The 12514-nt window shown below is 41.6% G+C and overlaps 1 protein-coding gene across 1 annotated transcript in view; it reads left to right on the forward strand.

Annotated features, from left to right (window-relative positions):
* Window positions 1–4386: 4386 nt before the first annotated feature.
* Window positions 4387–12514, forward strand: part of LOC104157650 (SHC SH2 domain-binding protein 1-like protein) — a gene marked incomplete at its 5' end in the record, with an annotated part of 13337 nt that continues 5209 nt past the window's right edge. Inside the window, 8 exon segments of the mRNA XM_009695068.1 lie at window positions 4387–4485; window positions 6004–6042; window positions 6044–6168; window positions 7675–7808; window positions 8134–8207; window positions 8917–8966; window positions 9202–9283; window positions 9929–10028. Of these exon segments, the coding sequence (XP_009693370.1) occupies window positions 4387–4485; window positions 6004–6042; window positions 6044–6168; window positions 7675–7808; window positions 8134–8207; window positions 8917–8966; window positions 9202–9283; window positions 9929–10028 (703 nt within the window).

Raw genomic sequence — 12514 nt, forward strand, 5'->3', positions numbered from 1 at the left:
CATGAATTACATACAGTGGCTTTGATATAAATTGCACACTGTAGTATTCCCTAACGTTTTTGTTTGATCTGCATCACTCTTAGCTGAAAATGAACAGAAAAACTCAACAACCATAGGGATAATGAGACACGGACCACATGCAGTTTCAGTGGAAAAAAAAAAAAAAAGAGTCTCTTTTGCAAAACTACAAACAGCGGAAAAGTCAAGGTTGAAAACGCTACATGTTTGAGAAAGTTACCAGCTTTCTTTACAGTAAAATAAGGAACGCTAATTTTGTTTTAGCAGAAAAGAGGGCATGGTCTAGCGGTTTGACCTTCCTACCAGCATCACCACTGTAACGCTGACTTTTTTCATGTTCCTTGGCAGAGCACTGTAACACTGTATCCTCATTCCTTCCTGACTATAAAAGCATCTATATCTATCCATTAACACAGTGCTATGCCTGCTAAGTGCTCTTGGGCAAATCATATCAAACTTTGTTGGCCCCCGTGGTCTGTCACATCTATTGAGACTTAACTTTCCCAGGATGTCTTTACCTCCATTTGAGCAGTAGGTAGCCAGAAGATGGACCATTTCCGCGGGATAACACAGTACCATTACTGACTTAATATCGCTTTATGTTTCTTCTTTTTTCTTTCTCTGACTCTAGACAGTCAGGATTTATGACTCCTCTCTGTTGTCCAATTGCTAAGCCATGTGATCGCAGTAAATAAATAGTGGGTAGATATGGGTCTAGTCAGCTTCTGAAGAGCACCTGCAACTCCTGCTGCAAAAAGCTGGGAGAAATGCCAGCGCCGTGATATCCTACCCTTCCTTCCGTTTTCTTTGAGTCAACAAAAGATTCTCCGAAGACCCAGAAGGCTGGGACCTGCGGGAAAGACGCTACAGTCTGCGGAGGCTGGAGGTTGTGGCTGGTGCTGTGTCTACCCTACCAAGTCCTCAGCTAAAGAAGAGGGCAAGTCACAGTTTCTTGGGAGTATTAGGTCTGACGAGCTTGCAGTCATAAGAGGAACTGGGAAGAACATAAAACGTGCAAGGCCATTCCCTGGTTGTTCTGTCGTCCGCAGGTATCAGAGGACTGGAAGATACCTTAATTTTGCAGAGACTAGGAATTAATCCTGATGCATAAGGCAGAGTGTTGGAACCTCATTCATTGGGAGCAACTGAATTCCCATTACCCTCTGTGTCCGTAATTTTTTGAGTAATAAGAGACTTTATCCTCCTAGTTTGAAGCATGCAAAATGCTGTGTAAACACTCACACTGCTACTTATAGATTATCAAAGCAAAGAGAAAAATTGAGATTGTTAGGGAAGGAAATGACATTTTAAACTCATCAGTGGATGCATAAACAATGGAAAAATGTCTAAAATGCCTTATAAATAGACCATTTCCTGCTAAATGGCTCCTTTTTTTGGCTTTTTGAAGTGCCAGTAGCAAGCTACCTAAGGAGGAGATTTGAAAATGTATTAAAATAAGAACTCAGTAGGCAGGAAAAAACATAGTTTTCCTAGCTGTAAGCTGTGTTTTGCTTGCTGGGAACCTCAACAAACTAATCACATTTTCATCCCTGACACTCAGTTCATGGAAATATCAGAAAGACAAAGTCAAGTGCTCAGAAAAAGGCAGTCATTACGAAGGGATGGGAAATTCTGAAACCTGTATCCTGTGCTTTTACTTGTCAGACCTTTAAGGAATAGGAAATCTGTAGACTCTTCAACGGTTATTCATTTCTTCCATTTTGGAGCTCAAGAAAATTACTACATCAGAGAATTTATTTCAATTAAAAGCATTTATCCAAGTAGATCAACTGCAACATTTATCTGACAGTTCATTTTTGATACATTAATTTACCTCCGGCTATAAGCATATTATTTTAAAATCATATGAAGAAGTTAAAATCAAGATTTAGCATGTGGTTTTATTAAACAGCAAACTGTCATTGTTTGCAATGGGGTTAACTTAGAGTAAGCACTAGGAGAGGGAGCAGAGGATGGGCTACATCTTTATGTGATGGTAATGCCAATCCCTCCTGCTCCCGTTTTCTTAGAAAGATTCAGACGCCTGTCAGTGAAAGGCTGTTGTGTTTTAATTAGCATTGGAATGACATTAGAGATTTACATACCAGAGCGTGCTTCTCAAAAGTTATTTCTTACGTTATTTTAAATCACAGAATGGTCTTTAAAATAGCACCTCATTGTGACTGCCCAGTGGTTTTTTTTTACCTAGAATGTAAGTTTTTGTTGGTTCACTTTTTGGCTTGAGTCATTCTCAAAACACATTTCACACCTCCCCATCAGCCACCGGCTCGTGGCAACTGAGTTTTTGCCACCCGAACTGTTTAACTTCAAAGGTTAAGAAAACAAAAAGGCGCCAGAACATAAACATCTTTATATAGTAATACATACCTAGCATACCATTTTCATCAACGCTTCACTGCAGCTCCCAAAGCTCTAAAATAGTAGCTGAAATTTTATACGTTTGTTCTCTCCCGCACTTTCCTATAATTTAAAACTAGGAAGTCTCCCTGGATGTCTACATTAGTAGGGAAGGCTGCCTTACTGAATGTTATTGATGTATCAGACACCACCGGATACCATTTTTATGAATTTTATACCCTTCTTTGAGGGCTTTACAAACCCACAGACATATTCAGCTTCTCTTTCAGTTTGCTGAACCACCTGTGTTTCTTCTTACGATGAAGTTGGTTGCATAATGGGTGAATTGGATTTAATGAGTTTTGCTAGATGGGTGTCCCTCCAGGGTACTCCCTTCCAATTCAGTTACGCAAGTAGAAACGTCATTTCCCCTCACAGTACCTGAAAGCATGGTAAGCTTCCGGATAATCACTGAGAGTTCTTTTCAGCTCACCTTAATTTGGGAAAATATTTAAAGTAATTTTCTTTTTTTTTTTTTTCCCCGCCCACCTTGTGTTTATATCTTCCAGCCATTCCTTGCCCTCCCTGGATGTGAGGCTGGAAGTCCCAAAGGAGCCAAGCTGCAGGACACTTTCCTGGTTTGTCAACCTGTAGAAGAAGTCAGGCTTCAAAGCTTTTACTCTTATTCACCTCATGTCCAGCTCAACTGTGGACAAGTACAGGTGCCCACAGCTTTAACAAATTCCATCTCTTGGGACAAGAGGCAATACCAACTATTCACTCACTGGAAGCCACATGGCCAGGTCCCAGTTTAGCAACATCTGGCTTTCCAAGCAGAAAAAAGAATGAATAACGCCGCACAAACAGATGACATAACTTCATTAGTCCCCTGAAGCGTACAACAGACAGCTAACATTTTTCTCATACTGAAGCCAAGTACTTATGGTCATGTTTCCTTCCAGGTCGCAGTTGGGATGGCAGATGTTCTCCCAGTGTGTTATTCACTTCGCATCCTGCGGTCAGGATTGCCAATTTATTCAGCTTCCAGAGGATAAACAGGAGTTAGCTCAATGAAGCAATTGTTCATCCCACTACAAATTGCATGAGATAATTTTGCAGGCTTCTATTGGATTCCTGCTTCAGGGAAGCTAACAAGTGAAAGAGTGAGGAGCAGACCTGGTGGCACAAAGCAAGAGGTGCTTGCACTTGCTCTCGGTAAGGATGCCTCCTGCTCTCCTGCATGGCTTGAAGGGCACTGGAAAAAACATTTCCTACTCATTGTTAGGTCATTAACATGCCATTAGACTCATCAATGCTAGTTCTCTATAAACTAATTTGTGTGATCGACAACAACAGCTAAATTCAATGCTCTTTGGCAGATAAGGCACATACAGGTTTATCCTGAGACATTACAAAACAGCTTTGCTAGGGTTGTAATAAAAACAAAAAACTTGACAAAATGTACTGATAACAGCTGATATTGTTCAGCTGAATATGTTGAGTAATGAAAACTCAGGATGTGTTGTAGAATATAGCAACTTAGAAAAGGAAAAAAAAGATGAGCTGATAGATAGGCTGTATCGAAGGCAGGGCTGTGCTTAGTACCCTTGTGCTGTTTGGAACTGGGCAGAAAGATTTCCAGTCTTCACAACAAGGACAGATAGCCAGTAGTCTATTTTGTTGTTGTCCCAGCCTGAACCGTAATGCTCTTTCAAACTATAGCAGTGTGTAGGAGAAGACCCTACCAAGCATGTTACTGTTTCTGTAGATGTACACCATAACTTTCTGCATTTTTCACGTTTCCTGGAGCTTGTGGAGTTGGAAATCTCCAGTAAATGTCTGATTTGAAGAAAGATTATCAGGGATGGCACAGAACAAGCACCCTTGTTAGGTATGTGCAGTCTTGAAGCCCTCCAGAGGCAGAACCCACCTTTGTACCAGTCTTGAAATAGTGAGATACCACCAGGTAAATACAACAGCGGAGCAGCAGAAGGTAGTCTATAGGCAGAGGGTGCCAGTGATGCAACGGATAAATACCTTTTGGGAAAACTGAAAATGAAAGAAACCAACTGGCTTGGGATCTGCGAGACTAAACCAGAGAGTTTCATTGCCCCGTTCAGAAGATTTAATTACACCTTCTGTTGGAATACTTGTTGAGATAACTTCTCTGGCTATCTATCTCGTGTATCCTTGAAGCTATCCACGATGATAGTGAGGCAGTGAGGGTGGTGAGGCAGTGGCAGAGGTTGCCCAGAGAAGCTGTGGATGCCCCATCCCTGGAAGTGTTCAAGGCCAGGTTGGATGGGGCTGTGAGCAACCTGGTCTGGTGGAAGGTGTCCCTGCCCATGGCAGGGGGGTTGGAATGAGGTGAGCTTCAAGGTCCTTTCCAACCAAACCATTCTGTGATTCTGTGATTCATTCTACGATATGCATCCTGACGATCCATGAAAACTCATGTTAAAATCGGTAGGCTAATGACCTATAGAGTGTATTTAATATAACACAATTTCACCAAGGGTCTCTCTCAGTGAAGGACATTATCTTTCCATGGGATAAAATGAGCATTACTAAGCACAGTGTATTGTCATTAGAGATTTTTTTTTTCTTAGAAAGACAACTAATGTTCTCTTCTAAGACTTCTGTTGTGTAAACACTTTCAGCTCAAGATTAAGTTCCCAACCTTCTCTTGGATAAGCTAACTAGGCTGAAGTCTTCTTGTTAGACCTATTTTTGGCCTTGGATACTTTGTGATCGCTTTGAACTTTCTCCAAATTTTTAACACTGTAAAGATGCTGGACGTGAGAACTGGTTACATTTTAGAAGTAATCTTTCCATTAGCCGATGCAGAAATAATATAAATGTTTTTATACACACATGTCTTTGCAGCCACCATGCGTTCACATCTTTCTGTTCACTTACAGTGATTTTTAAAGTCCTCCTCAGAGATAGCTTTCTACACAGCCAGCTGTGCAGATCTGGTTTTACTAAACTTGCTTTCCTGACAAAGATCATTTACTTGGAACAAACCAAACCAGACCTGAGTCTGTATTTAAGTTTACAGTACCTCCTCCTCCGTGGGTCTCTTTTGGAGAGTCTCCAACTCAAAGTTTGAAAGTCACCTTTACCGAGGCTGAAGCTGGAAAGTTTCAGTCTGAAAACAAAGGCTCCATCGAAGCTAGAAGCAACTCAAAATAAGTTACATAGTGTGGGAAAGCTAAGCAAGCTACTTGCGTTGTTTAGACAACTCTGAATATATGAGTCACAGGCAGTAAGGAACGGAACCATCCTTTAAAATGTAAACTCAGAAGCCAGCATTTGGGACAGCTTAAATACGCTTTTGTTGCTCGCTTGTAGATGTTGGTTACTATAGCTTCCTGATGTAGCCATTATTTTTAATGTATATCACACATCGACTCAAAACCATTCTGCCTGGAAAGAATTACCGGAGGCTAAGATGCTGTTCTCGCAAAGACTGTTTTTTAGTTTAATATTACAGACCACTTATTTAAGTAGCTTTGCCAGTTGAATCACAAGATCATACAGCTATGCCCGTCTCTGTAGTTCTTTGTGTGTATGATGATGTCATGTGAAGAGGTACTGACGTATGTAGCATTTTGTCTAAATTAGGTTATTTGCAAACCACCCCAGAGTTCATCATGTCAGCTCTAAAGCCTCTGTATCTTTTGTTGAACCATTTTCCTCTCATTTTGAAAACATACCAAGAGAACTGGTTGATGTTGTTCTGGAGGAACTGGAGCTTTGTGGAACGTTGCTGGAAGCCAGGCCTGGAGAGTGACAGGGTGATGCTGGCTTTGAATTGCCCAGTTGTGAGGCATTTAGCTTTTTGCAGGATTATTTTGCCATCCACAGATGATACAACATTAAGTGAGGAGCTGTATCCATAGCAGAAATATTTACAAGTGTACTTTGTTTTGGTAATGGTGTAAGAGGAATCACGTAGAAAACTTGACTCTAAAACGCAGTAAGACTGAACGTGTATTTTGAGTAAATCCGTGTCACATTGCTAGGAAGCTGGTCTGGCTGAGTTGTCCTCGTGCAGAAATGTCTATCAGTTGTCCCATCCTTGGCTCTACAGAAGTCTCCGGTATTCGGTCTCCTCGCTCAAGCTCTGTGCCCTCCTCCCGCCTTATTCTTGCTACTTCCAGAGGCACTGTTCCTCCTTGCTTTACTGCTCTCCGTGCGCAGCGTTTTTAAGGCCGTAGCAATTTATCTAAAACATCTTTTTGGTCAAAAATGTCAAGTAGGCAACATTGGTATGGATCTTGGTGACTCCTGTGATTGAGAAATGCTCGGGGAGATAAGGTTGTTGCAATACTGTCTTTGTTCCCAGTGATAAATTTAAAGTGACGCTTCTAAAGCAGTCAGTTCGAATCCCAGAGATTTTGCTTTGGAAAACCTTTAAGACTAAACTGTTTGAAAACTTTGTCGAGTAAATGCCAGTTGGAACACTAAAAGACAAAACTCTTTCCGAGTTTTGAAAAATTTAGTCTTGGACTTTGTCCTGAGTGAGAGAAGAAAAAGAAATCTTAATCCGAAGCTCTTGAGAGCCTGCAAACATGAAAATGCTTTCACATTTAGCTGTTGATTTCTTTTGCTTCATTTTTGGTGCTTCACCCTTTGAATAAAGCTCACCAAGTGGCAGTCTGTAATTTGTAGGCAGACTTTTCTCCTAAGGGTTGGACTTTGTTTTTCTCACTTTATGTATTATAGCCTACTCCAGAAATTGCAAAGACCCTTAACAGCAGGGTAGGTGAGGGTCGTACGAGCATGCACTCAGGGGAACCTACTGAACGTGTGGTTCCCAGCAGAGAACAGCAACATCCATTTGCACAGTGGGTTTCCTATCTGCTGAAGTCTTTCTTGTTAAGAGTATTAAAAGTATCGTATGTGTAAATTGTCTTTGGGATGTTAAAAGATTACCGTGTTATTGCCAAGAGTGAGCACGCAGGATCTGCTTCCAAACAAATGCAATAACTGCTTGCTTTTCGTCCAACACCAGATTGCCTCTTTCAGCTTTAGTAGTATGTTTAAAGTTAGTGAGATGGTTGTTGCTGTTTTGGGGGCTGTTTACTACGAGTTTTGGGAACAAACTGATATTAAAGCTGGAGTTTAGCTCTGATTCTCCCACTGACTCGCGATGATGGCGATCCTTTTTTATGCAGTCATTAGCATATGCAGAGGAACATCTTTCAGCATGATTTATCCTAATTTACATAAACCCAAGATCAATGTGTGTTGCACCTTCAACTTCTACCTAATATCCACGTCCTCCTATAGATGCTTTGTGGTCCGTCACCACCATCATCACATGAACCCAGGCACTCCTATGAAAAACAAGAAAAACTCCTTGGAAGCAAACTTCTGTGATAACTGCTGCATCAGAGATGCTCCCGAGGCCGGTGGCCTCGCCAGTGCCTCTCCTAGGCTGAAAAAGTTGGAAGTTCCTTGGCGAGCTCTTTGATAGGCACTTTTTCTCTCTGCTGTGGGAAGGATTGGTGCAGGATGAAGATGCTGACCCACTGGTGTCTACTTTTGCTTTGTTCTTTTTGGTCAGCATGGGTTAACCCATCTGTTCTTTCATTGCCTTTGCTTACCTTCTTCCTTGTCAGCGTAGCCGAGCCGCTGGGCTAACACAAGTGCACCTCTCCTACCTGAGTGCACCAGGAGAACTGGCCTCTACAGACAAAGGTGTGGCATTTTTTTAACCCCTCTTCTCTTTCTCCTCTTTCGTGGCAGACTGCTGCCTTACCCAAACGACGAGCGAAGCCAAACTCCGTTCCAGAAGCATTGCTGAGTCTCCGGCTAGTCCTGTGAGCAGCCTGCCAGCTCCACGAGCCAAACCAAATGCTGCATTGGCCCTAAGGGAGGAGGACGAACCATTTTATGGCAGCTGGAAAAGGTCACGCAGTGAACACCAGTGCTGCTGCTGATCCCTTGTCCCAACTGATCCAAGTAGCTTGGATGTGTCTGTGGTATGCATGTGAGCAAGCGGTTCAAAGCTCTCTCCTGGCTCTTCGAGATTTGGGTTACAAACTACAGAATTAGCAAAACTTAGTTGATTAATTTGGGTTTGTTCTAGCTAGTTTGAGACTGGTCATTCAAATGAGATGGGTCTCAAGACCTCTAATACTTGAAAACCTTTGTCTTAAAATACACAGTCAGCCTTTCCTGCATGAATCTGCACAAGGTCCAGGGCTTTCTGGCTTTGTTTGTTTATAAGCATAGGGGCATTCTGTGAGATTATAAATATCTAAAAGTCTAACGCTGTTTCACAGTCAAGGCACATACTAGAAATCTCCTAATTTGGCTTCTCCTAAGAACAGAACCGAGCCGTTGCCATTCTTGTGATTAGTTTTCGTATTATGAGTTTAGTAGCCCTTCCCTTCTGCTTCCACAGTTGGTTTTACAATGTGTTTACATGTTCTCATTTCTTTCAGCCTTATCTCTCTGCAGGGATGTATTTGAGAGATGCCTTGAAACATCCAATAATGCTACTGATCTCAAACTCTTGTCTTTAAGAAAGTTTTGCTTGTTCTGTATGCTACTGATAACATTCTGCAGAAGAACAGGTAAGTTTTATTGTCCCAGAATGCTTCCTACTCTTCCCCTTCCCCCAAAAAAAATATATTTATGCCAGAATGGTATCTCATCTAATTATATTTTTTGCAGTCTTTCCATGTTAAGAAAATTATTTGCAAGCTTTGACATGTCAGTTTAAAAAAATAAGACAACTTTTTCCTGCTCTCTATTGCTGCTGTATCCACTTACATACCATAACATGAAGATGTCCTTTATGTTCTCCAGTGACATCATTTGGAGGGGCTGGGATGATGAAAGCTGTAAGAAATAGTCAGCTCTGGTTGAGGAACTATTCGTGCTACAGCGGGTCACCATTCAAAAAAAAACAAAACCACATCTGGAAATATATACGATCTTGTGTTTGGAATTGAGTCATTCTCAAAGTAATGTTAAAGAAGAACCAGAGAGGCTGATGAATACTGGGAAAAGTGAACTAGTACAGTGATGCGAACTGCTGAAGATACGGAGGACCTACGTCCCCGGTGACCCTTCTGGGTCATTAGCTACCTGAAAATTTAGGGAAAAAATAGAAAGGAAAAAAAAAAAGGAAAGAACTATTCCAAGGTACGTTTGATGCCTGTTATCTTTCAAAAATTATTTTTTGTTCCCAGTGCTTGTAACACTTGCAATGGCATTATTACAAAGAAGGAAAACACCTGATGCTGCCCTTTCCTGTAGGGCTGCTAACCAGGTAAAATTTAAATCTCTACCAGAGCTGTCTTGGTTAAGGTTTGGTGAAGGTCTGGTCTGTGCTGATGAATTAGCAGCTGCAGGACTACACTGCATCTCAAGAGGGCGCGTGTGTAGATCCGCACTCTAAATAGGCTACATTAAATGAGATTAAGATTTTTAAATCATTTAGAAACTAAAAATGGGTGCCTGGGCAGCTGCCCTAACACATTGCAGAAGTCAGCCATGACCACACGCTACTTTTGACCCTCCTCCTTCTAAGGCGACAGCTCCTGGGATCGCCTGCCCACTGCTTTTCCTCCGTGGGTTTCTGAAACTCACGTCAGACTTGGTAAAACTGGCTCAAGGGCTGAGCTGCACAGGTAATTTTCGATGAGTTTGAACAGTGCAAATAGGCAGACAACCACATGCCGTGAACTTGCATACTTTCAAGTCAGTTCCATAGCAAACCACGTTCCACCAGTTCTGGGGTCCCTAAAAGAATTGCATTTCTTAATCGGATGTCTACTTTGCTTAACAGAGAGCCTGAGTGGTACCCACCGAATGCACAACTGATTCATCACCATCCTCATTTCATCCATTTTACTATAAATAAATGTTTATATTTGATCCACTACTACGTACATTAACATTTCCAGCATGATCTCTTAGTAGTCCTCCAAGTGAGAGTACATTGGTTCAGTGTGAAAACTAAGGAATGTGTTATTCCCCTGCCTCTAGTGAGCCAGGTGCTTTTGTCACCATTTTAGGGGTAAGGATTAAGGTAAAAATTGCTCGGTGGGGAAGAAAAGATTGTTTTGGTTGAATAGTCTGCAGCTTGTTTTCCAGGCTATTTAGCAATTTGGAAGTACTTTGGAATTGCAGTTTTCCTTGCCTGCGTATCCCCAGGGTAACATGCAGATGCCTTGCACGTTGCACGCAGAATATAAAGAACATACAATTAACGTGAAACTGGATTAAATCTTCTGTCTGGAATTATGTGGGAAATCCAGCAGTTTCAGGGAGAAACATCTCTTTTCTCATGTAAACGAGCATATAAATTCCTTAATTATGACTTCAGTGATTAAGTACCAGAAGTACTCGCGACCAGAAGTATTTTATATTTTAAGAGGGGTAGTGGGGTAGAAGTATATTGGGCAAAATGTTCTATTTGGTATCTGGCATGGTATAATAAAGATTTTTTTTGCTTTTTACCACAATGTGTCCTTATATTAGATAACGTATTGTGTTTTCATCCTCACTTTTATATCCGTGGTCTTTGGTTGTCCTGAGACTTTTGAGCTCTGATCAGCACCTGGTATTTATGGATTCTTTCTTCCACTTTGGTTCCTTCAATTCATCTTCAGTTGGATTAGGAGAACTCCTAACGTCAAAGCCTGCCCTTCCTCCCACTACAGATGCTCATTATCATACCAGCAAAGCTCGTACTTCCACAGTGCCAGATTTCTGAGTCACTCGAAGATTTAAAAAAAAAAGAAAGTTTATAATGGTGCCTTGGAAAGTATAACATCACTGGGAGTTTCTCACAGAAGTTTCCTTCTGTGAAGAAGAGCATCCGGCAGGCCATGCTTATACAGTTCCCACCGTGGAGAGTTTGGATCATCTTAGCTCCTCAAGTTCTTTCTTCCCCCCCTCCCCACCTCCCAGAATTGATCAGGCCTGCAGAGCAAAGAGGTGAAAAGTGGAGGACAAGTAGAAAACAGACGTCAAAAACATCTTCAGGGATGTCGCTTCTCAGTGCACGGAACGAAGCAGAGTTCCTATGTAAGAAAGCATAGAATTAAAACCACAATAAACCCACCGTGAAATGGTGATCTAGATTATAGAGTACTTAAACTCCATCCAAGCAGTTTTGGCCCTATCTGTATAACGTTTGTCAAACAAAGCTTATGAAGGCGGCTACGCTGGAAGAGCTGTGTTTAGACTTCAGCACTTGTTTTCAAACACGAGTCAAAGCCCAGAGCCTTGACATTTCATGAAGCTAAAGTTTATTTTGAGGATTTGGAGGTAGCAAGCAGGCGGTCTGAGCAGCTGAGCACAAAAGGAATAACCAACTGAAGTGGTTATTGCGCTGGAATTATCCATACTGCAGCGTGAAAATGGGCAATCCGTTGAAAGAGGAATTGTCTTTTAAGATGCTTTACAATAAGTAACATCATCAAAACTCCAACACTTGAGGTATCTCTTCTTCTTCCTTGGAAGCCTTCCTAAACTCCTAGGTACTGCCTACTACAGAACTTTCCAGGACTGGACCTTCAACTTTTTGTTCTCCATCCATAGGTGGGAATTCTGGGCCATCATTAGTAATAGCGGCAAATGGCACAGAGCTACACGACCCAATCTACTCTTCTTCTTTCTGCTCACCATAGTTGAGAATTTCTTTTTCTTGCAAGTTCTTTCCCTGGAAAGTGCACTGATGCAGTTGAGTCAACTCTTACTCCCCTTTACCTCACCAAAAAAACCCAGTTGGCTACACTGAGCAACTCATTCTTTTAGTAGAAGGTAAGAGGAACAACGGGGAATTACACACCAGACACTGAATACAGGTGTATTCAGATGTGCAGCTCAGATGTGCACGAAAACAGGAGCTAAAAAAAAAAAAAAAAAAAAAGCAGTTCTTTGTGTATTTTCCAGTATAGTTTTTCCAAATGTCTCTTTGCAGACGGCAGCGTGGGAGGAAAACTTGGAATTCCAAAATACAGTCCTGGTATCTAAAAAGCTCTTTGCAAAAGCAACTGACTGCAGGAAACAGAGCAGGGCAGGAGATTTCTAAAGTGCTCTTAGATTTGAAACTTGTTTGGTTTTTTCCCCCCAGTTTGCTCAAATGTAGGAAGTGGTGCTCACTCTT

This window comes from Cariama cristata, unplaced genomic scaffold (genome assembly GCF_000690535.1).
Source record: "Cariama cristata isolate BGI_N322 unplaced genomic scaffold, ASM69053v1 scaffold7422, whole genome shotgun sequence".
NCBI lineage: Eukaryota > Metazoa > Chordata > Aves > Cariamiformes > Cariamidae > Cariama > Cariama cristata.